Source organism: Prionailurus viverrinus, chromosome B3, assembly GCF_022837055.1.
Source record: "Prionailurus viverrinus isolate Anna chromosome B3, UM_Priviv_1.0, whole genome shotgun sequence".
In the NCBI taxonomy this organism is placed as follows: Eukaryota; Metazoa; Chordata; class Mammalia; order Carnivora; family Felidae; genus Prionailurus; species Prionailurus viverrinus.
The window spans coordinates 28,852,446-28,876,162 of record NC_062566.1 but is presented as its reverse complement, the minus strand read 5'-3'; the positions used below and the strand labels follow the sequence as shown (position 1 = coordinate 28,876,162).

The following is a 23,717-nucleotide window of genomic DNA, read 5'->3' as shown; positions in this document are numbered from 1 at the left end:
AGGGTATTTCTGACTTCTGACAACACAGATTTTGCCTGTTTTGTACTTCATATAAATGGAATCATACATATTCAGTCTTTTGTATCTGGCTTCTTTTGCTCAACATTGTGTCGATGAGATTCATCCATATTGCTTCTGTGCTTGTAGATTATTTATATTGCTACATAGTATTTCATTGTATGAATGTACCATGATTTTTCCATTCTTCTCTTTTTAATTTTTTTTAATGTTTTTATTTATTCTTGAGACAGAGAGAAACAGAGCATGAGCAGGGGAGGGGCAGAGAGAGGGGGAGACACAGAATCTGAAGCGGGCTCCAGGCTCTGAGCTGTCAGCACAGAGCCCGACATGGGGCTCGAACTCACAGAGTGTGAGATCATGACCTGAGCTGAAGTCGGACGCTTAACCGACTGAGCCACCCAGGCGCCCCTCCCTTCTTCTCTTGATGGGCAATTGGGTAGTTGCCAATTTGGGGCTATTATGACAAGTGCTGCTATGAGCATTGTAATACATATCTTTTGGTGGACATGTGGACACTTTTTTCTGTTGCATGCCTACCTAAAATGAGAAGGACATGTATCTATTCGGCTCCAGCAGATACCGCCAAGCAGTTTTTCAGTGAACATACCAATTTACGCTCCCAACAGAAGTGTATGAGGGTTCCGGTTGTTCTACATAGTTGCCAACAGTTTTCCATTTGAGTCATTCTGGTGGATGTGTAGTGATATCGCATTACGGTCTGAATTTGCATTTCCCTCATGACTAATGAATCTGAGCACTTTTTTATGTTACATATGTATATGTTTTTATTCTGGCAAAACATCAGTTAAGGACTTTGCTCATTTTTTCTATTGGGTTGCCTCTCTCATTTATTTGTAAGAATTCTTCATTATATTCTTGCTATGAGTTTTTTTTTTTTTAGATACACATATTGAAAATATCTTACCCCACTCTATGGATTGCCTTTTTACACTCTCAGTGGTATCTTTTGGTGAATAGAAGTCCTGTTTATTTTTTTTTAATTTTTAATGTTTTTAGTTATTTTTGAGACAGAGGGAGACAGAGCATGAGCAGGGGAGGGACAGAGAGAGAGGGAGACACAGAATCTGAAGCAGACTCCAGGCTCTGAGCCGTCAGCACAGAGTCCAATGCGGGGCTTGAACTCACAGACTGTGAGATCATGACCTGAGCTGAAGTCGGATGCTTAACCAACTGAGCCACCAAGGCGCCCCAGAAGTCTTGTTTAAAAACAATTCTTGGCCTACTGTAAAGTCACAAACATGTTACTCTATTTTCTTTTAACCAAACTGCTTTTTTTTTTTGCAAGGCCATGAAATTATTTTAAGTTCTTTTTCTTCATGATTGAATATACACAGATAATGGAAATGATGCATTATTGTGCTGTAAAGATGGGTGGACTATATAAAAATTCACTTGTCGAATTTTCTTTAATAGTCCTCCAGAGCAACTTGAAGAGAAGCAAGGGGATGCTTTCACAAGAATACTTTTGTGGAAGGACCTAGCATGCTTTAAGCACCAGTGTGCCAGGCTAGCAATGGCATATACTTTGTCTCTCACATTTTGCTTAATTCTTCTGTAGAAAATCCTCTCGTGAAATATCACGTATTGTATTTGTCAAACATGCACATATCCAGGGGAAGGAACGCCCTTCTGCTACCATGATAGGGCGTTGCTCTCAAGCATGTGACGATGCCTTGTGCTTTACCATTGTGACTTGTGGCATGATCTGTATGAAGTTCCTTTTACCCAATATTTCTAGTGTTTTTTTAAATGTTTATTTTTATTTTTGAGAGAGAGAGAGAGCGAGAGAGCAAGCACACAAGCAGGGGAGGGGCAAAGAGAGACACACACAGAATCCGAAGCAGACTCCAGGCCCTGAGCTGTCAGTGCAGAGCCTGACGAGGGACTCGAACTCACAAACTGTGAGATTATGACCTGAGCCGAAATCAGATGTTTACCTGACTTAGCCACCCAGGTGCCCCCCCCCCCCCAGTATTTCTAGGGTTAAATGAAAAGGAGAGGCCTGTGTGTTTTCAGCATCATTTTTCAGTTCCTGGATGTTATATGTTTTGTCATCCAAATTTTGTCTCCTTTACTAATGATTTCCATAAGCCAGTTTTTCCCAGAGTATGTCTTTTGCTAGCAGCTTCCCAGCAGCTTTTTCTTCTTCTCAGTATCCCATGGTGGGGGCCTGGCTTTTCATTCCCCCACTGGAGGACCTCTGCGAGGTCAGCATGGGGCCCAGGAGCAGGGCCTGCCTCTGCCAGTGCCTCCGCTGTTTCACTGGCTGCTGTGGTGGAATGTTACAGTATACATCGTCCACGTGTTTTTCCAAAACTGCATTCACATCAATCCAATTGTTTTCTCAGAGACTGAGTCCTTAACCAGCTTGCGCCAGTTCCACAATGAAGGGCATCAGTGCAAGAGCAGAGCTCCAGGCTTCTGCAGGGAGGGACTGGGAGCCTAAATAGCCCCCATACTCTGTTTTCTGCAGCAACTCCACATTGTGTTGGGTTGGTGTTGGAGACTCAAGATCCACTGGCTTGAGCTATGCTCCTCCTGGACCCTGCAGGCTCTGGGGCAGTGGCTGCCAAATAGGCAGGGGACCCCAAATTGCTTTTTATTTTATTTTATTTTATTTTATTTTATTTTATTTCATTTATTTTATGTTTTCCAAATTGCTTTTTAAAGTGGGGAAGTGGCAATATACCCAGTCACCAGTGATGCATGAATAATGTTTTGTCATATGCATCCGGGCCCTAGCAAGTTCCCAGCAGGCCAAGAACATCCTGCCTTTTGTCCAGTACTGCCCAACCTGTTCCTTCAACAGCTGGAGGGTTGCATCATTTGCCAATCAGACACTGTTCACAAAATGACTCTTGATCTTGGGGTCATGAGTTTGAGCCCCACATTGGGTGTAGAGATTACTAAAAAATAAGATAAACTTAAAAAAAAAACAGGGGTGCCTGGGTGGCTCAGTCGGTTGAGTGTCCAACTTTGGCTCAGGTCATCATCTTGTGGTTCATGAGTTGGAGCCCCACATCGGGCTCGCTGCTGTCAGCCTGTCAGCTTGTCAGCACAGAGCCCGCTTCAGATCCTCTGTCTTCCTCTCTCTGCCCTTCCCCTACTCACACTCTCTCTCCCTCAAAAAATGAATAAAACATTTTAAAAAAGCTTTATAAAAAAATAAATAATAATAGTATTTACTGAGCACGTATGAAGGCACTGTGCTAAGAGCTTTATGCATATCATCTCATTTAATCCTCACAAAAATTCTAATGAGGCAGGAATGAATATTAACCCAGTTTTAGAGATTAAGAAACTGATGTTCAGTGAGGTTAAGGAAACTGCCCCAAGTAACCTAACCATGAGTATTGGAACTACTTAAGTAAGTGCTAGAATGGGGACTGAAAGGTAGGCCTGTGTATTCAATGCCTATGTCTAGCTCCCTAGGCATGAGTGTGCATCTAACAGTCATGCTGTACAGCCAGTTTGCTGCAAATGGAAAAGTCTTTCCTATAATCACTCCAGTGGCACTAGCGTATTACAGCAATTGAGACTTCACAATATAATTGCATAGCATAGCCTAAAGGACTCTTTGTGATCTAGCTCTTGCTGATATCTGCACCCTTCAACCCTCACCTTTGAGTTTGTACCTAGTAGAACCACATTGCTTCTAATGTCCCAAGAACCTCATGCTGTCCATGGTTTCCTGCCTTGAGATATATCATTCTCTTTGCCTCAGTGCCCTATCACCTCTATCACCTGGAATATTCCTTAGCTGGAAATCCAATTAATACATCACCTCTTCCAATAAATCTTTCCTAAATTTCCCCTGAAAATGTTAACCATTCTGTCCTCTGTACCAACCTCTGTCCTTTATTTAAAAATATATTGTTCATTTATTCATTTAACATTAAATACTATTCTTTCCAGGTGCTAGGCTAAGTTCTGGTAGACAGAGAGTCAAATAACACTTTTGGAGAGGGAGGGCTTCATGCTAAAGCATGGACATAAACAAGCTAACTGCCAGGTGTTCCCACCAGCTAACAAAGTATAGGTTTCGACAGGCTTGGGCGGGCGAGGAGAGGGTATGCTGGGAGAAATGGGTGATAGGGCATTCTAATTCAGCCCAAATTTAGGAATCGGAGTTTATCTGTTCATGGAAAACAAGAGCTGGCAATACAGCTGGTCATTTATTTGAATAAATGTCCATAATGTGGAACAGGATGGTGTCTGTTCAGCATCTTGGACTGCTTTTGAGCCCTTGTGAGGAGTTAGGAGCAACACTGAGAGAATTATTTGAAAAGAAGACTTTGAGCTACTCTGGGCACAAGCTGTGCTGGCTGTGGAAACAGGGAAAGGCCATTCTTGCTTTCACATAGAACCCAACACTGCTGCAGTATTGAGAATGGTAGCTTTCAGCACGCAGGCTGGTAGCCCCCTGCTTTGGGGATGCTGGCATTTTCACAGTGGGCCCTGTCAGCACTGGCAGTGGCAGGACCGTAGCACCCTTGAATGGCTTCATGAGAAGGCATTGAAGAGAAGGTACTCGAGCAAGAAAGGAAGAAAAGGTGGGGGGTGGGGTGGGGAGGGGAATACTGCATGATGATCTATGGCTGACAGACTGGTTCGTGAGCCTATTGAGACACACCCAGGGCCTTCCACTTAGTGTTGGGGCAAGACCATGAATGCCAGGCTACTTGTAATCTTGAATTCTAACCACAAGCTATGGAGTCCCGAAGACACTTGAGTTAACTTTTTTATTGGCTATTAGGGAACTGTGTCTTATTCATCTTTATATCCCAGGACCTAAGACAAAGCCTGACACACAGCAACTGCTGACAAAATATTTGTGGATTTATTTAATGAAGGAGTTGAAAGGGTCAGAGAAGGGAGAGGTGGGAGCATCACATATGCATGCACTTGATTAAAATGTGATGATTTGTTCCTGATCTGATTAGACCCAGAATATCAAACGGACATGGAATCTGTGCCATGGGTTCTGGCCTGTTTTGATGCTGCCAGCACATGTGGGAGGTGCTGAGACAAATTCCGTGGCAGTTACAAAGCAAACTGGCTGCCAAGATGGAGAGCAGGGAACAAATGGCCTTGACCTTCTATAATCCTAAGGTTCCCAAAATTAAGGGGAACCGGCACTACCAAAGGGTGAGGAGGTACCTAATTGTAGGTCAGATGGGAGGAAGAAGACTTACTTAAAGGTGGGTCTAGATAGAGTATCCTAAAGAAAGAGAAAAGATCACCCTGGGTAGGGATAGACAGCCACAGATCAAGCCCACATGGAGACACTTAAGGTAGAGATGAGTAGGAGCCCCTGGGGATCAATGGTTATCTTTTTGGGTAGGCAATATTTCCCTCATCCTTGTAGCCTACCCTCCCCGTCAACAAATATCCGAATGCCTCAATGCCACCCCAGAGGCGGCAGCAGCATGTGAATCAGACACACATCTACATCCGAACGTTCTGTGGCAGCCTGTGTGGTTTTGGTTTCCTAATGGTGATCTGCATGTCCCCACTGAACTGGGTGAGGTTCCTGGTGACCAAGAATGGCTTTGAGCTCTACGCAGGACTCTGGATCACATGCAACTATGAGCTGTGCTGGAGCCACACACCCAAACCACCCTGTGAGTTCCACCAAATTAAACACCACAGGCCCCACAGTTCCAGAGCTTTCTGCCATGTTGGCCCTTCATCTTTCCTCCTCCAAGATCTCTTTGCCCTCACCTCTCCAAGTCCAGGATGGATCTCAGCCAAATTATGAATGTAGCCATCCTTTTCTTTGGTGTTCTCAGTGTAACCTTTCCCAACATAGTAGTTGATACTCTCTTTACTTTCTGGGAAGAACCCATTGGGCCTTTATAAGCTGTCCCTGTGAAGCAGTATGGTTGGTATTCTAACATCACTTGCAGAAATAGATGTAATTGATCATAACCGGGAAACAAAGCAAGGTGTCTCAGCCTCCATCAGATTTAACTTTTAAGGTCAGTGTGTTCTTCTGCCAACAGTAGAAGAGAATGTAAATGCATGTCAGCTAAGGGTGTATAACAAATGCTAGCTATTTAGAGTAAATTATTAATGTCAAATTTTATGTGAACTTAAGCAGATCTGAAAATGCAATATAAAACATTGAAAAATAAGTTTCTAGGGCTAGAAGATACCATGTGCATGAGTTTTTCAATCAGAAGCAACACTTAGAGGAAAGACAGAACTACATGAAACAGTTTTCCCATTATCCACAAGAGATAGAGATAAGCAGAGGCTCCAGATGCTGGATGTGGGGTTGGAGGGGTTGCACCTAGGCTCAGACCTGAGCTGGAGCATCTATGACATGTGGAACTCAAGGGCAGGACCCAAACACAAGATCTTGAGAAGGAACTAAAATCAAAGGCAGGCAGACAATTCAAGTGCACCTTCAACTTAAAAGAAAAACTAAAGAAAATATTTGCAACAAATATGAAAGATAAAAGGCTAATGGCCTTAATATTTTAAAATGTATATTATTAATAAAAAGGCAAATACTCAAATAAATTCTTTTTTTAATTTTTAAAATATTTTATTTATTTTTGATAGAGAGAGACAGAGCACAAGTGGGGGAGGGGCAGAGAGAGAGGAGACACAGAATCCGAAGCAGGCTCCAGGCTCTGAGCTGTCAGCACAGAGCCCGATGCGGGGCTCGAACCTATGAACCATGAGTTCATGACCTGAGCTGAAGTTGGTTGCCCAATCAACTGAGCCACCCAGGCGCCCCTCAAATAAATTCTTGATAACCAGACAATTCACAGAACAAAAACTAAAAATGTTTAGTAAACATAGGTAAAACTATTTTAACCATAATAAATCATTAAAGAAAGGCAAATCAAATGAACAGTAAGATAAGATTTTTCAAACGCGACATTAGCAGAGATTTTTAAATGATGATACACAATGCTGGACACTCTCATATACACTGGGGACCATGTAAATGGCTATAACCAAAGCAATATGATTATGTGTATCCAGAGATTTACACTCACAAATTCCATTTCAAGAGAAATGGAGTAAAAGATACAGGCATAAAAATTAAACTGCAATATTTATGTAATCATGCCCAGGTTAAAATTTAGGACTTGAAGATTATTAAAATTTTAATGAATGAGAGTCTTGGAATTTTGTCACTTACAGTAGCAAATAGTTTATTTCTCAGAACCTGGATATTACCTATGAGGCCAACTGTTAATGATTTAGAGGTGGTCAACTGAGTCCTTTAAGTACACAATTTTAAGTCAAGTATCTATCCTGTTTGCAACGTTAACTAAGTTCTAATTCTAGGATCAGTAAGTAGTCCGCAGTTCTCATAATGAATTTCCCAAACGTCATGAGTGTGTTCAGCTCTCACTAATCTGTTATGTTATTACTGCCCAAAACACTATTGTCCAAATTCAAGAACTTTAAACTTTTACCTACTAATTGCAAGAATTTAGCCCCCTTTCCCATGGAAAGGTGTTTTCAGGATGATCCCAGTCAATGATTCTTGACTTCAGAGCACCATCAGGTAGGATATAAAAGCTACCAAGACTGGAAAGAATACTACCCTACTGGAAAGCAGTAATGTCATTTCTGTGAGTTTCATGGGGACTCTCTAAGATGGGCTCAAGAATGTGTGTGTTCATGTTCCTCTGTCGTGGAGTTACATTAGGCCATTGTGCCTCTGCCTCTGATTTCACCTGGTTCTAGATGATTGATAGCCTCTCTGCTGTAGCAGTTGCTAACAGAATGGAGAAGGGGTGGGGAGTAGGGGACACCATCCTTCACTTTTATTCTAGGTCTCAAGTGTGGAACAGACCCTTCTGTTAACTCCCCTGTAGCATAGGTGAGATCAAACCATAATATAAAGGAATGTTTTGCCATAGAGAGTAGGTTGGACCATTTGGAAGACTGTGGAGAAAGAAGATTAGGTCTTTTAGTCATAGCAGTGGACCCTCCGGAGCCAGGGCCTGAGAACCATTGCACAATAAACAAGGCCAAGCTGTGTGAGGAACCTAAATCCTAAGTTGATTTCACAGCCTCCTCTCCCAGGTGCTAGGTCTCCATCTTTTCCATTCCAAATCCACCTTCTTTTCCATGAGGCTGGGGAAGTTTTGTCTTGGCCTTATGTGACTGGAATAAAAATTTTGTCTTGGCCTTATGGCAACAACATGGAGGTTTAGATCTGACTAAATAAGTGGGCTGACTCCTCAGCAGCACCTTCTTCATTCTCAAAATCCATAGCCACACCCCACCTGCACTCAGTCTGGCTCCTTCATAGTTAAAAGGAGCTAGCCCTTTTGGAGCACTGTCTCCCTATTCTGGCTTTGATTTTTGCTGAAGGACCCAGGGTGCAGTAAGAGAAATCCCACCCCCAAATCTCTTTGGCACAGCTGAGTACTAGGTGCTTAGCTTTTCCTATGGCTGGCTTCTCTCCTATGCTTCTTTCTTCTCACGTCATCTTGGCTTCCCCATTGATTCCTTCCAGAGTGTCAACAGCTGTAAAGGAAAAGAGCATCTAGTGTTAACTAAGCTTATTTGTTCACAAGAGCAAGGTGGCTTATAGCCCTGGCCCTCTCACTTTCCAAAACCTCCTGGACCAAGTTTTACTTTCATAACAATAGAAGGAGATCTTGCCCAACCCAAACTACTGAATGGTGAGTGTTCCCAATTCACTGAGAATCATTACTGCTTTACAGTATGGTAGTATCCCTTCCAGTCTTGGTAGCTTTTATGTCTTACCTGATGGTGCTCTGAAGTACAGAATCACTGACTGGGATTATCCTGAGAACACCAGCAAGGATCTTATCAAGCTTTTCGTGTGATGTGGGCTTCTTCCTCTCCAAATTGACAATGACATCCCCTCTCTTCCCAGGGCATTAGCTTCATTGCCTTTAGCAAACTGGGAGGTTTGCCTTGCCATTCCTGCAACCTAAGGCCATAAAAGAATATTACTAAGGAAATCTTCAGCAGTGTTTTGATACATGTGACCTACGTGGGTGTTCCTTATATCTAGGGCACTTCTCTTTCCCTGGACCAAAACTTCTTACTGACAAGTAGGGCCTTTTGTAACTTAGGTCCTAAGATCTTTGAAACCTTGACAAGTAAGCTACTGTAAAAACTGATGTTTAAAAGCTGAAATAGCTTTTGGTTTTATAGGAGATGGAGACTTGAATTCAGCTTTAGGATGTTTGTTTTGTTTTGTTCAATGAATTAGGAAAAAAACTATGAAGTTAACCAAATGTGCAGCCATTTTATACTATGGAGTTAAGTGTTTAGTTTGGTCAGATAATTAGTTGTATATAATTATTACTAGTAGACTTGCTTCCTTTTGGGGTGAGATTATTCTATGCTGAAAATCTTCAGTTGTTCCTTTGGAGTTGTGAGTGATCTTGTTCATGTGGTTTCAGGAGATAAGGAGCCAAAATGGAGAAGATTGTAAGAAAAACATGAAGTCAATTCTTCCTCTCATGGTGGAGGAAAGGCTGGGCTGTAACATATCTTAGACAGAACTTACACTGAGTATCTTAGTGCACTTTTGTGTTTTAATGATCAGATTTCATTTGAACTAGTATAAGCTATAGAGTGAACTTAATTATTCAGAAGAATCTCATAGACTCCCAAAGGCAGGAAGTTTGCTGTACCTTAGGAAATTCCAGACAAGACTGGGGTCTCTAATGAAGAAAATCAAGCCTGCCAGTTACTCAGTCTCTCTAGAGCTGCATTGTCACTCATCTTAGTTTACACTTTGTTTTATCACTACAGCTCAGTTTCTCTTGTTAGTGTGCAAATCCTAAAAAGTGAGATCCCAGTCTAGCTTTGTATCTTCTTGGCTCAAACAAGCAAAAGAGGAAATTAACATGAATCAGTCTCAAATCCAAATTTCCAAGCATAAGAATCAAATTAGTCCAATATGGGTCAGAGCCCATTCCTTGGTCCAATTAGCTGTAGTCATATAGGCAAGGGCTGCTAGGTCTAGTTGGGGGCAGTGGGCTAAATACCATGAACGATGCCTATCACGCTGGGCTTCATGAAACTCAATGTAGGCTGATGGTTCTTACTGGCTACATATCCTGCTAGTTCTGAAACCCAGGTTTCAGAAAATGTGTTGCTTTGGGGTCATCATGTTTTAATGTGGCTAATTTGTTTGGGCCACAGAACAACTCACCTCTGTGGGTAGGGGTGTGGTTTCTTTTCATGGACTTTCCTATTATTGATGATGTAAGTGGTGAGTTCTAGAGAACGAAGTAAAACTTAAGAGTCAAATCTTAAATTGGGATAAGCTTTAACATATTTTCTTCTCTCTGGGTTACCTGGAAGCCGGACTGTGATTCTCAGACATAAAAGTTCTGAGAGAACTTTTAGTGGTAAAGCCCATCTGGCTTAAGAAAGGAAAAAAGCTAGACAAGGAGGCACCCCCTAAAGGATACTGAAGACATTGCAGGGTCTGCAGTATCTCAGAAGAACTATATTTACTCGCAATTGTGTGTTATCCTCTATTTCTTTTTTTTTCCAAGTTTTTATTTAAATTCCAGTTAGTTAAAATACATCATAATATTAGTTTCAGGTGTACAATCTAGTGATTCGTCACTTCCATACATCACCCGGTGTTCATCACAACAAGAGCACTCCTTAATCCCCGTCACCTATTTAATCCATCGCCCAACTACCTCCTCTCTGGTAACCATCCATTTATTCTCCATAGTTAAGAGTCTATTTCTTCGTTTGCCTCTTCGCTTCTCTTTTCTTGTTTGTTTTGTCTCTTAAATTCCACATGTGAGTGAAATCATATGGTATTTTTCTTTCTCTGACTAATTTCACTTAACATAATACTCTCTAGCTCCATCCATGTCATTGCAAATGGCAAGATTTCATTCCTTGTTATGGCTAAGTAATATTCTGCTGTGTGTGTGTGTGTGTGTGTGTGTGTGTGTGTGTGTGTATGCATACATACATACCACGTCTTCTTTATTCATTCATCAATCGATAGATACTTGACACTTGGGCGGTTTTCATAATTTGGCTATTGTAGGTAACGCTGCTATAAACATCAGGTGCATGTATCTTAAAACATTGCTGTGGGAGTTAAGGGAAGGATCTGCTTGATATTAGGGAGATGTTAGGAAAAAGTAATGTTTAGCATGCCCCTTCTCTCTTACCAACATCCAATCTGCAGAGAGCAGAGATCTTGAGCCAGGAGATGAGAGAAGTGGCGTTATGGCATTTGGGTAAGGGCTTTGGAACAAAAGGATGTTAGCAGGCCTGTCCCTGAGCAAATGTGACGCAGGACCTTGAGGGACTCTCAGGAAAGAAAAAAAAAAAAAAGAAAGATATTTTTAGGGATTGAAATTCCTACAATCCCGAAAATTCAGGCTTGAAATCTTACAAGAGAGGAGTTCAAGTAAATGGGACGTCGTTTTGTGGTCAAATGCAAGATAAGGCCTGTACAAGCCAGATCTACTTGGAAGAGAAAAAACAAATAGAAACAAACTACCCGTCCAAAAACAGTTAAGTCATTAAGTAAAATATGTTAATATGATAAGCTCCTTGGTAGCCATTAAAAATGATGTATACAGGGGTGCCTGGGTGCCTCAGTTAAGTAACCAGCTCTCGATTTCAGCTCAGGTCTTGATCTCATGGTTCGTGGGCTTGAGCCTTGCTCTCTCTCTCAAAAATAAATAAATAAACATTTTTAAAAATTAAAAAAAAATGAAAATGATGTTTACAACAGGTGATTTGGAGGATAATCTTACCATATAATCTTAAGAAAAAATTCACTTGATATGCAGTATCATATCCACTCAGTACAGAGGGTAGAAAAATACCGGAAAGAAATAACATAAAATGCTAGCAGTAGTAGCTGCCTCTAGGTAGTGGGCTTGTGGCTGATTTTCTTCCTTATATTGAACATGTATTACTTTTATTTATTTAAAAAATTTTTTTAATGTTTATTTATTTTCGAGAGACAGAGCACAAGCAGGGGAGGGGCAGAGAGAGTGGGAGACACAGAATCTGAAGCAGGCTCCAGGCTCTGAGCTGTTAGCACAGAGCCCCAGGCAGGGCTCGAACCCACGAACTGTGAGATCATGACCTGAGCCGAAGTCGTATGCTTAACCGACTGACCCACTCAGATGCCCCCATGTATTACTTTTAGAATTAGAATTAGGAACAAGAAAATGTTTTAATCTGTGTTGTGATGTTAGAGTCATGTCTCCTATAAGCTAGTTTACATCTAGGTTAATGTGTTAACGCACCCAGAACTATTTGTATGTTTAGTTTTATAATGAAGGCTTTGCCTTCACAGTAAATAAATTCCAAGTATCAATGAAAAGCTGGGAAACGGGAACCTGGGTGGCTCAGTCAGTTAAGTGTCTGACTCTTCATTTCAGCTCGAGTCATGATCTCACTGTTCTAGCCCCATGTGGGACTCAGCGCTGATAGCTCAGAGCCTGCTTGGGATTCTCTTTCTCTCTCTCTGCCCTTCCCATGCATGTGCTCTCTCTTTCTCTCTCTCTCTCTCTCTCAAAAATAAATAAATAAACTTGAAAAATTAAAAAGAAAAGCTGGGAAATAAGATCCTTATTTATGCCCTGGACGCCACATAGTAAGCTCTGTTTCATCCTCCCTAGTCCTCACGCCCTTTTCTAAGACTCTATCTGGTTTTCTTAAGAAAACCCTGCTGGACTACCCAGACCCTGCTGGCCCCCTGCTGGACTACCCAAGCCTTTCCTTTCTCATTCTCCTTGGCAGATTACCTTCAATATTCCAGGACTTTCTTCCTCATCTCTATCTTCTCCATACTCGTTGCCCTTGGCTGGCTCATCAGCTCTTGCCTGCCTAGAAGAGGAAGTACGACCACCAACTTCGATCTGAAGGTATCCATACTGAGCTTCATCTCAGGTACAGACCTAGACTGGCAGGGAAATGCCAGGGTAAAACTGTCAAATGAATCAAGTTTCTCTGTGGGGCTTTTATTCTCTTTTTCTTGTCCCTTTCCTCTTCTTCAGTATCACATCAAGTTGCCAGCTTCCGGCCCTGTCTTACTGCATAAAACACACTTTAACTGACTTATACCAGGGGGAAGGGAGAGGCCCCTTTCTCTTTCCCATATTGGTCAATTTTAATCTTGCTGTGCATATGGCGTGGAGGTAGAAGAAGACTTGGGGGGGGGCGTGGTCAAGGAAGACTGAAGACACTGATGGGTTGTGACATCTTTTCTTTTGGTCCTAGCCATCTCCTTGCTCCTCTGCCTTATCCTGTTTCTGGCACAGGTTTACAGGCATACTAAGGATGCCTTGGAGCCAGATCTCCTATGGGCCTATCATATTAATTGGTGGAGTGACTGCTTATTCACGTTTTCTGGTGAGTCAGTCCCCTGTCTTATGCTAGAAGGATAGCAGAAGAAACCACTTCTTGAAGGCAAGGTAGAATTTAGGAGAAATAGAAGAAATGACTGTTCCTATCTGGAATATTTATACATGGAGAGGCAGAGTGGTATGGCAAAGAAAGTAAGGATTTTGAAGTCTGGAAACCTGGATTTAGTAACCTGTTCTACCATTAACTGAGGCAGGCACAGGTTGACTGACTTGCCTAAGATCACACAGAAAGTTGTGGAACTATCATTTGAATCTAGGAGGTTCAAGTTTTGTCTTCACCATGTGAGATAATGCAATGGGAGCACAGGAGGGTAAAGTAACTGTGCTGGGGGAGAGAAGGGTTGGCTTCACTAAGAAGAGGTCTTTAGAACCTCTTCTAAAGCATCACTAAGAATTTTGAAAGCCAAAAGACCATCTGTCTACTGAAACTCACCTCAAATTCTTCTCCTCCTTTAGGGATCATGTCCCTCCTCAACTATATAACTTTCAGATTTCCTCCCCTTGATCAAAATGTCACCGCAAGTCCCACAGAGAAGTCAAGGCTGGGGGTTGGTCCAGTGACCAAAGAATTACCTGCTGAAGATGAAGGGTTAAGGTCTGATATGGAAGCTCCAACTGAGGAAGAGAAAACAGCCCCCGAAGCAGAACCGTGATGGTGATAGGAAAACCCAACTACTGCTTGTTTTAAAAACGGAAGAGAGGCTGAGTTGGAAATGATTGTGTAGATTCTAGGAAACTCTCCTAATGTCATGTCCATGCTATTGAAGGAGATAGCAGTAAAGCTATCTTTTGTGTACACTGGATCCAAAATATGTATTACAGAAATGTAAAGAAAATAATAAAAATCCACTTAAGAAAAAAAAATTTTTAAGTTTGTTTATTTTTGAGAGAGAGAGAATGAGAGGGGCAGAGAGACAATCCCAAGCAGGCTCCGCACCATCAGCATGGAGCCTGATGCAGGGCTCGCAATCACTAACTGTGAGATCATGACCTGAGCCAAAGTCAGGTACTTAGCCAACTGAGCCATCCAGGCTCCCCAAGAAAAAATTTCTAAGATAAAACATCTGTGGTTAGAATCACGAATGAAAGAAACTAGCAGTAGGTGCAGTGTGTGGATTAGAGATGTCTTTGGGCATCAGGGATCTTACAGAGCAGAATGACCCATAGAGAAAGATGTCATCTAGAGGAAGATGTCATCTAGAGAAAGATATCATCTAATTCTGCTTGAAAATTTCTTTTCTTTATTATATGTGGCCTATAGTGTTGAATCTGAATTGCAGATCATTGCCAGCAATGGAATAAACATCAGTAGACATAATACTTATCATCCATAGGTACTGAAAGGTGCTGGGGTGGGAGGTGGGTTCTGGGGAATCCATGAGGTCCAATTTCCTATGAGGACTGGTTATTTGAAACCTTTACAGTCTATTATGTGAACCTACTGCTTCTCCCTAGGCTGAGAGATATCTTAACCAGGCCTCCACAAACTTCTGAAACTGTGCACAAAATTTGTGGATGCCCTTTTCTGTGAAGAGAGCCACAGACTCCATCAGATTTTTGATAGGCCTGTGACTCTTTTGATTCCTGTTACTCAGTTTTGTTTTAATGAGCCAAATGAGGCTAAAGGGCTTTCTTTCTTCAGCCTAAGTATATAGATGTGGACCAAGTTAAAAGGTTTTACCCTATAAAACTAAGTAAGGCAATCACATAGGTCTTTCAATAGCTAAAGATCCCTTTCAAATCCAGACCTCATTCCATGCAGAAAGTCCCCGACATTCATTTTGTTCTTTATTCCTTTAGTAGCTGCCACTACTACTCTACTGGTTGAGGTGCATACTTCTCCCCCAACCTGGCAGTGGAATGGACTATAGTGCCCAGCTTGAACCCCTTTCTGCTCTTAAAGATAAGCTTTTGGGTCCTTTTGGTTGAATTTAAAGATTTACTGGTAACTTCTGTAGAAAACAAACATAACAGCGTGGAGCAATTATGTAGGGTTTTTTGGGTTTTTTTTTTTTTTGCCTTTTTAAGATAATTTTATTTGAGTGGTTCTTACAATTCATGTAGTTTTTTTTTTTTAAATGTTTTTATTTACTTATTTATGAGAGAGACAGAGACAGAATGCAAGTGGGTTAGGGGCAGAGAGAGAGGGAGACACAGAATCCAAAGCAGGCTCCAGGCTCTGAGCTGTCAGCACATAGCCCAACGCGGGGCTCGAACTCACGAGCTGTGCGATCATGACCTGAGCCGAAGTCGGCCACTCAACCGACTGAGCCACCCAGGTGCCCCATAATTTATGTAGTTTTTATAATCCTGGTCCCTGATTAGAAATGCCCTAACATTCTCAGATAGTAACTGAAAGCCCATTAGGTTAATACCTTAGCTTTTATTCCTAAGGATAGGAGTTTAGCAGCACGTGCTTATGTGCACCCATCCATACAGACACCCATATACACACACAGACACACACACAGACACAGACACATATATACACACACTTCATTTTGACCCTATCTTAGAAAACTCTCCATGTTGGCGCCTCTTCCTAACAGGTGGCCTTAGTTATGGCAAAATGACTGGTGCCTCCTTACCACAGGGGGCCTCATTTCAGAGGCTCTTCAGGCTATTCCTGAGACTTTGTCTGGTTGTAAGAACACACGTGTATTGAAGTCCAGCTCCTCATCTTCCCACGCCCCTCACACACTAAACATACCCCACACATTGATGAATGAAGGATTCATTGAATTGATAAGCTTTATTTATAATTCAGTTTTACTACTTTAATTGTAAGACTAAACTGACAGTGAGCTAAGTACTGATGACTCTTCAGGAAACGGAAGTTTTAAGTGGGGTAAGAAGAAGGAAGTAGGTCTGAGTGAGAGTGGAAGATGCTAGATCATAAGAAAGTAACCATAAAGGGGCACCTGGCTGGCTCAGTTGGTTAAGCATCTGACTTTGGCTCAGGTCATGATCTCACGGTTTGTGGGTTTGAGCCCTGCATGGGGCTCTGTGCAGACAGCTCAGAGCCTGGAGCCTGCTTCAGATTTTGTGTCTCCCTCTCTCTCTGCCCCTTCCCCGCTCACACTCTGTCTCTCTCTCTCTCTCTCTCTCTCAAAATTAAATAAACATTAAAAAAAAAAAAAAAACCAAAAGAAAGTAACTGTAAAAGCCCTGACTATTAGGAGATAATGGATAGTCATTATAACTAAGTTTTCTACTTTGCTAGCAGAGAATACTCTTATAAGAAACAGGCAACCTGCAGCGCCTGGGTGGCTCAGTCAATTAAGCATCTGACTCCTGATTTTGGCTCAGGTTATGATCTCATGGTTTGTGAGTTCCAGCCCTGCATCAGGCTCTGTGTGATGGTGCAGAGCCTGCTTTGGGGTTCTCTCTCCCTCTCTCTCTTCCCCTACCCCACTTACTCTCTCTGTCTCAAAATAAATAAATAAACTTAAAAAAATAGAGACAACCTTTCATTGCTCCTTTAGAAGCTGAATGCTCTATTTTCTTCTTTCTCTGTCTTTGCTTGTAGAAAATTCCTTAAAAAGCTTAAGTGGATTTCCAATAAGATAGCTCAGTAAATCACCCTTCCATACCTTCCCTCTGCTCCAAATACATTGCCTGATAGATGAAGCGGAGGGAGAAGGAGAGGGAGAGTGAGGGAGAAGGTGGGACAGGGAGGGAGGGAGAAAGATAGATTGAGAAGTATAGCCAGGTCAAAACAAGACAAGCATTTTCACAGAGCAGAAAAATGACCAAAACACAAGGCCGTAATTTGAGTTAAGCCATAGATTTAATGAGCTCTAAGTCCAAAAGTAATATGGAAGTAAACAGTAAGACAACTCCTGTAGGGTGAAAAGAGTTAAAGTGCTTCTCAAGACATGGACTAGAGGTAGGTTCATGACTCTAGCTCAAACTAGGGACTTAGGAAAGCTGCCAAGGACTGACTGGGGCTACAGCTTACTTGGAACCATACACTCAAAGAGGTAAAAGGACACAAACACACCCTTGCTCAATTGAGCAGCCCATTCGTTCATTAACTGGCTCTGTAACATTCCCTGACAACATAGCAGAACAAGAAATCTGAAATATCATATTTATGAGACCTGAGTCTGGACTGGGGAACTTGGCTAAAGAAAGGAAACCCAAACCCATTGGATGGTATGAGCATAAAAGGAGAGAAAGAAACAAGAGACAACAAAAAAAAATTTTGTGCCTGCAAACAGGAATTCCAAACATGTAAAGAAATGTTCAGAAAAAATTCAAAGTCCACAATCAGAATATGGATTCATTTCAGATTAATTTGGAGCATAGTATTATAGAGACTTTAAATATTCTTTTTTTTTTATTTTTTTTTTCAACGTTTATTTATTTTTGGGACAGAGAGAGACAGAGCATGAACGGGGGAGGGGCAGAGAGAGAGGGAGACACAGAATCAGAAACAGGCTCCAGGCTCTGAGCCATCAGCCCAGAGCCTGACGCGGGGCTCGAACTCACGGACCGAGAGATCGTGACCTGGCTGAAGTCGGACGCTTAACCGACTGCGCCACCCAGGCGCCCCGAGACTTTAAATATTCTTAGGCTACATGAAGAGATATATGACAGAATCATAGATTATAAAAAATGACCCCAAACTATGAAACAAAAATAGATGGAAATCATAGAAATGAAAAATATGTCATTAAAATAAAAAATATAATAGTCATTATATAAAAAAAATATAATAGTCATTAAAATAAAAAGCTCAATAAATTTAAAAAAATCTAAATAGTACACTAAATAAAAAGAGAAAATATTTTATTCTGGGGTATATATAGAATATTGCAAAAATTGACCAAGTAATATGTCTGAAAGAAAGTTTCAACAAATTTAAAAGGCTATAAATCAGTCTGTGTTTCTTGAACTCAATGACATCAAATTAGAATTCAATAAAAATAATAATTTTTTAAAAATTCTATATGATTTTGAGAACTAAAAAATGCTCCCTAAAAAATTCATGAGTAAAAAGGCAATCACAGTGGAAATGACAAAATATCTAGAACTAAACAACAATAAAAGAATGGCTACCATAAAACCCCACAGGTGCATTTATGTAAAATAAAAAATGAAAAATAGTTTAAAATAAATAACTATGCAGTCAACTCATGGACCTGAAAAAGAATAACTAAATAAACCAAAAGGAGAAGAAAGAAAAAATTTTTTAAGTAAACAGTAAAATATGAAAAAGTTTTTAAGTTCAAACAACCTAAAACCTAGCTCTTTGGAAAACAATAAAACAAAGGACAAACTATAAGCAAATCTAATTAAGAAAAAAAAGAAAAACTATAAATAAATAATATCAGGAATGAAAAGGAGAACTGCTAAAGTAGTCTTCTGTACATTATAGATTATATAATTGGTCTGTGTATTATATATTTTTATATATTTATATATAATATAACATATTATAGATATGTTACTCAAGCATATTTTGTTGTTTAAAATTTGTTTCTTTGGTGTTGGTTGTTATTTGTCTTCTCTCATTTCTGATTTTATTTGGGTCCCTTCTCTTTTCTTTTTGATAAGTCTGGCTAGAGGTTTGTCTATCTTATTAATTCTTTCAAAGAACTAGCTCCTGGTATCATCAATCTGTTCTATTTTTTTTAATTTTTTAAATGTTTATTTATTTTTGAAAGAGAGATAGAGTGCGCACGGGGGAGAGGCCAAGAGAGAGGAAGACACAGAGTCCAAAGCAGGCTCCAGGCTCTGAGCTGTCAGCACAGAGCCCAACGTGAGGCTCAAACTCACGAACCATGAGATCATAACCCCAGCCGAAGTCAGACGCTTAACCGACTGAGCCACCCAGGCGCCCCTGTTCTTTTTTTTTTTTTTTTTTTTTTTTTTTTAGTTTCTATACCATTTTTCTCTGCTCTAATCTTTATTATTTCCTTCTTTCTCTGGCTTTAGGCTTCATTTGTTGTTCATTATCTAGATCCTTTAGGTTTAAGTTTAGATTGTTTATTTGAGATTTTTCTTTCTTCTATGTAGCAATACAGACCTACCTGGATGTACTAAGACTGCTTTTGCTGCGTCCCAAAGGTTTTGGACCACTGTGTTTTCATTTTCATTTGTTTCCGTGTGTTTTTTTATTTCTTCTCTGATTTCCTGGTTGACCCATTCATTCTTAATAGGATTTTCTTTAACTACCATATATATGTGATTTTTCCAAATTTTTTTCTGGTGGTTTATTTCTAGTTCCATAGCACTGTGGTCAGAAAAGTTGCATGTTATGACTTCAATCTTTCTATATTTGTTGAGACCTGTTTGGTGACATAATGTGTGATCTATTCCAGGGAATACTCCATGTGGACTTGAAAAGAGAGTGTATTCTGCTGTTTTAGGATGAAATATTTTGAATATATCTGCTAAGTCCGTCCATCTGGTCCAATATGTCATTCAAAGCTATTGTTTCCTTGTTTATTTTCTGTTTAGATGATCTGTCCATTGACATAAGTAGAATATTAAAATGGAATTTATTCCTGGATTGCAAGCGTGGTTCAATATTCACAAATCAATCAACATGATATACCAGATTAATAAAAGAAAGGCTAAGAACCAAATGATCAGTCAGTTAAGCATCCGAATCTTGATTTTGGTGCAGGTTGTGGCCACACAGTTGGTGAATTTGAACCATACATTGAGCTCTGCACTGTCAGTGCAAAGCTGCTTGGGATTCTCTCTCTCTGCCCCTCTCCCACACACACTCACTCTCTCTCTCTCTCTCTCTCTCTCAAAATAAGTAAGTAAACATTTAAAAAAGAAAAAAAGAAAACCCTATGATCATTTCAATAAATGCAGAAAAATAATTTGACAAAGTACAATATCCATTCATGATAAAAACCTTCAACAAAGTTGGCTTAGAGGGAACATACCTCAACATAACAAAGACCATATATGAAAAAAAAACTACAGCTAATATCATCCTAAATGGGAAAAAAACTGAGAGCTTTTACTCTATGGTCAGGAACAATAGAAGTCCTAGCCACAACAATCAGACAATAAAAAGAAATAAAAGGTGTCTAAATAGTCAAGGAAGAAGTAAAACCTTCACTATTCGCAGATGACATGATACTATATATAGAGAAAACTTGAAAGATTACACCAAAAAACTGCTAGAACTGATACATGAATTCAGTAAAATTGTAGGATACAAAATCAATGTGTAGAAATCTGTTGCATTTGTATACACCAATAATGGAGCAGCAGAAAGATAAATTAAGGAATCACTCCAATTGCACCAAAAACAAGATGCCTAGAAATAAATCTAAAAAGAGGTGAAGGACCTATACTCTGAAAAAATATAAAACACTGAAGAATGAAAATATAAAATATATATATATCTATATATATAAATATATATATAAATATAAAACACTGAAGAATTGAAGATGAAGCAAAGAAGTGGAAAGACATTCCATACTCATGGATTGGAAGAAAAAAATTTGTTAAAATGTCTATGCAACCCAAAGCAATCTACACTTTTAATGCAATCTCTATCAAAATAATATCAGCATTCTTCACAGAGCTAAAACAAACAATTCTAGAATTTGTATGGAACCAGAAAAGACCCTGAATAGCCAAAGCCACATTGAAAATGAAGAACAAAACTGGAGGTATCATAATTCCATATTTCAAGGTATACTACTAAGATGTAGTAATTAAAACAGTATGGTACTGACACAAAAACAGACACATAGATCAATGAAACAGAATAGACAGTACAAAAATAAATCCATGATTATATAGTCAATTAATCTTCAACAAAGGAGGCACGAGTAGCAATGGGAAAATGACAGACTTTTCAACAAACATTGTTGGAAAAACTGGACAGAAACATGCAAAAGAATGAAACTGGACACTTTCTTATACCACACACACACACAAAATTCAAAATGTATTAAAGACCTAAATTTGAAACCTGAAACCATAAAAATCCTAGAATAGAACACAGACAGTAGTTTATTTGACATCCGCCATAGCAACTTCTTTCTAGATATGCCTCTCAAGGCAAGCAAAACAAAAGCAAAAATAAACTATTGGGACTTCATCAAAATGAAAAGTTTCTGCACGGTTAAGGAAACAACAAAACTAAAAGGCAACCTACAGAATGGTGGAAGATATTAACAAATGACATATTTGATAAAGGGTTAGTATCCAAAATATTATAAAACTCAACACCCCAAAAATGAATAATCCAATTGAAAATGGACAGAATACATGAATAGACATTTTACCAAAGAAGACTGTGCAGATGGCCAACAAACACATGAGAAGATACTCGACATCACTGATCATCAGGGAAATGCAAATCAAAACTACAAAGTCACACCTCACACCTGTCAGAATGGATAAAATCAACAACACAAAAAACAACTGGTGTTGGCAAGGATGTAGCGAAAGGGGAACCCTCTTGCACTGTTGATAAGAATGCAACCTGATGCAACCACTGTGGAAAACAGTATGAAGATTACTCAAAGGTTCTAAAAATAGAACTACCTTACCATCCAGCAATTGCCTACTAGGTATTTACCCAAAGGATACAAAAATACTGATTCAAAGGGATACATGCACCCCGATGTTTATAGCAGCATTATCAACAACAGCCAAATTATGGAAACAGCTCAAGTGTCCATCAACTGAAGAATGGATAAAGAAGACGTGATATATATTTATAATGCACTCAGCCATAAAAAAGAATGAAATCTTGCCATTTGCAATGACATGGATGGAGCTAGAGAGTATTATGCTAAGCGAAATAAGTCAGTCAGAAAAATACAAATACCATATGATTTAAATCATATGTGGAATTTAAGAAACAAAACAAACAAAATGGAAAAAAAAAGACAAACCAAGAAAGACTCTTTTTATTTTTATTTATTTTTTTAACGTTTATTCATTTTTGAGACAGAGAGAGACAGAGCATGAATGGGGGAAGGTCAGAGAGAGAGGGAGACACAGAATCTGAAACAGGCTCCAGGCTCTGAGCTGTCAGCACAGAGCCCAATGCGGGGCTCGAACTCACGGACCGCGAGATCATGATCTGAGCCGAAGTCGGACGCCCAACCGACTGAGCCACCCAGGCGCCCCAAGAAAGACTCTTTTAAAAAAAAAAATTAGTAGGCTCCACACCTAGCATGGAGCCCAATGTTGGGCTTGAACTCATGATCCTGAAATCAAGACCTGAGCTGAAATCAAGAATCAGTCAGATGCTCAACTAATTAAGCCACCCAGGTGTCCCAAGAGACTCTTAACTGAAGAGAATAAACTGATGGTTATCAGAGAGAGGAGGGGGGGGGGATGGGTTAAATGGAGTGAACTCGTTGTGATGAGCACCAGGTGTATGGAAGTGTTGAATCACACTATATTGTACACCTGAAATGAATATTATACTGCATGTTAAGTAACTGGAATTTAAATAGAAATTTAAATTTTTTTTCTTTCTTACTACTCTTTATTTGAACCATTAAGTTATCAAATATGTAAATTAATCTGTGGATTCAGTGAAATTCCAAAGGAAGTCTGACACTTTTGTAGGGTTCTTTTGTGAAGAATGTCAGGTAGGTCCTAAAATTTAGGGCAGTTCATTCTCTTCTGCTTGCAAAGAATCAAAAAGAGCCAAGATAATTTTGAAAAATAAGAAGATGGAAACAATTACTCTAACCTATATGGAGGTGACTTATTAATCTATTGTAGTCAAGACAGTGTGCTATTGGCACAGATATAACCAAACAAATGGAACAGAATAGAAAATCTAGAGATGTGGAAATGTGATATATGACAGTGGTAGCATTAAAAAAAATAAATGAAGAAACTATGAACTATTCATAAATGAGGAAATTATGAATTATTCAAGTAGTAGGGTTGGTGCAACTGGTTAAATAGGGGGAAAAACATAAAACTAGAGCTTTGACCCATGATCATAGTTTTTTTTTTAAAAAGGAAGTCCAGAGAGTAAGGACCTACTGTGAAAAGCAAAACTTTAAAGACCTCCATACCCATCTGGAGGAAACGTGAGCCTCAAAAAGAATAATGACATTAATAGATTTTAACACTTTGAATTTTTTTTAAATTTTTTTTCAACGTTTATTTATTTTTGGGACAGAGAGAGACAGAGCATGAACGGGGGGGGGGGGCAGAGAGAGAGGGAGACACAGAATCGGAAACAGGCTCCAGGCTCCGAGCCATCAGCCCAGAGCCCGATGCGGGGCTCGAACTCACGGACCGCGAGATCGTGACCTGGCTGAAGTCGGACGCTTAACC

At 39.9% G+C, this 23,717-nt stretch overlaps 1 protein-coding gene, 1 long non-coding RNA gene and 1 pseudogene across 4 annotated transcripts; 1 reads left to right on the top strand and 2 right to left on the bottom strand.

Moving 5' to 3' along the window:
- Nucleotides 1-1,356: 1,356 nt before the first annotated feature.
- On the bottom strand, nt 1,357-2,421 carry LOC125168030 (NADH dehydrogenase (ubiquinone) complex I, assembly factor 6-like; annotated as a pseudogene).
- A 2,312-nt stretch (nt 2,422-4,733) lies between these two features.
- Nucleotides 4,734-14,279, top strand: TMEM202 (transmembrane protein 202). Of its 3 annotated transcripts, none has more exons than XM_047862390.1 (5): nt 4,734-5,190; nt 5,411-5,666; nt 12,796-12,920; nt 13,317-13,407; nt 13,878-14,279. In XM_047862390.1, exons 1-5 carry the CDS (start codon nt 5,053-5,055, stop codon nt 14,072-14,074), a joined length of 807 nt encoding a protein of 268 aa, XP_047718346.1. In that variant the 5' UTR covers nt 4,734-5,052; the 3' UTR covers nt 14,075-14,279. The 3 variants fall into 3 exon arrangements, with proteins under 3 accessions (XP_047718346.1, XP_047718345.1, XP_047718347.1); XM_047862389.1 differs by having other exon boundaries at nt 12,796-12,945; nt 13,276-13,407; XM_047862391.1 differs by lacking the exon at nt 13,317-13,407 and having other exon boundaries at nt 12,796-12,945.
- On the bottom strand, nt 7,894-11,455 carry LOC125167760 (uncharacterized). Its single transcript, XR_007152924.1, has 3 exons — nt 11,205-11,455; nt 8,788-8,977; nt 7,894-8,544 (listed from the first exon to the last, which is right to left on the bottom strand). It is a non-coding gene; the product is annotated as an uncharacterized LOC125167760 (long non-coding RNA).
- Nucleotides 14,280-23,717: the final 9,438 nt, after the last annotated feature.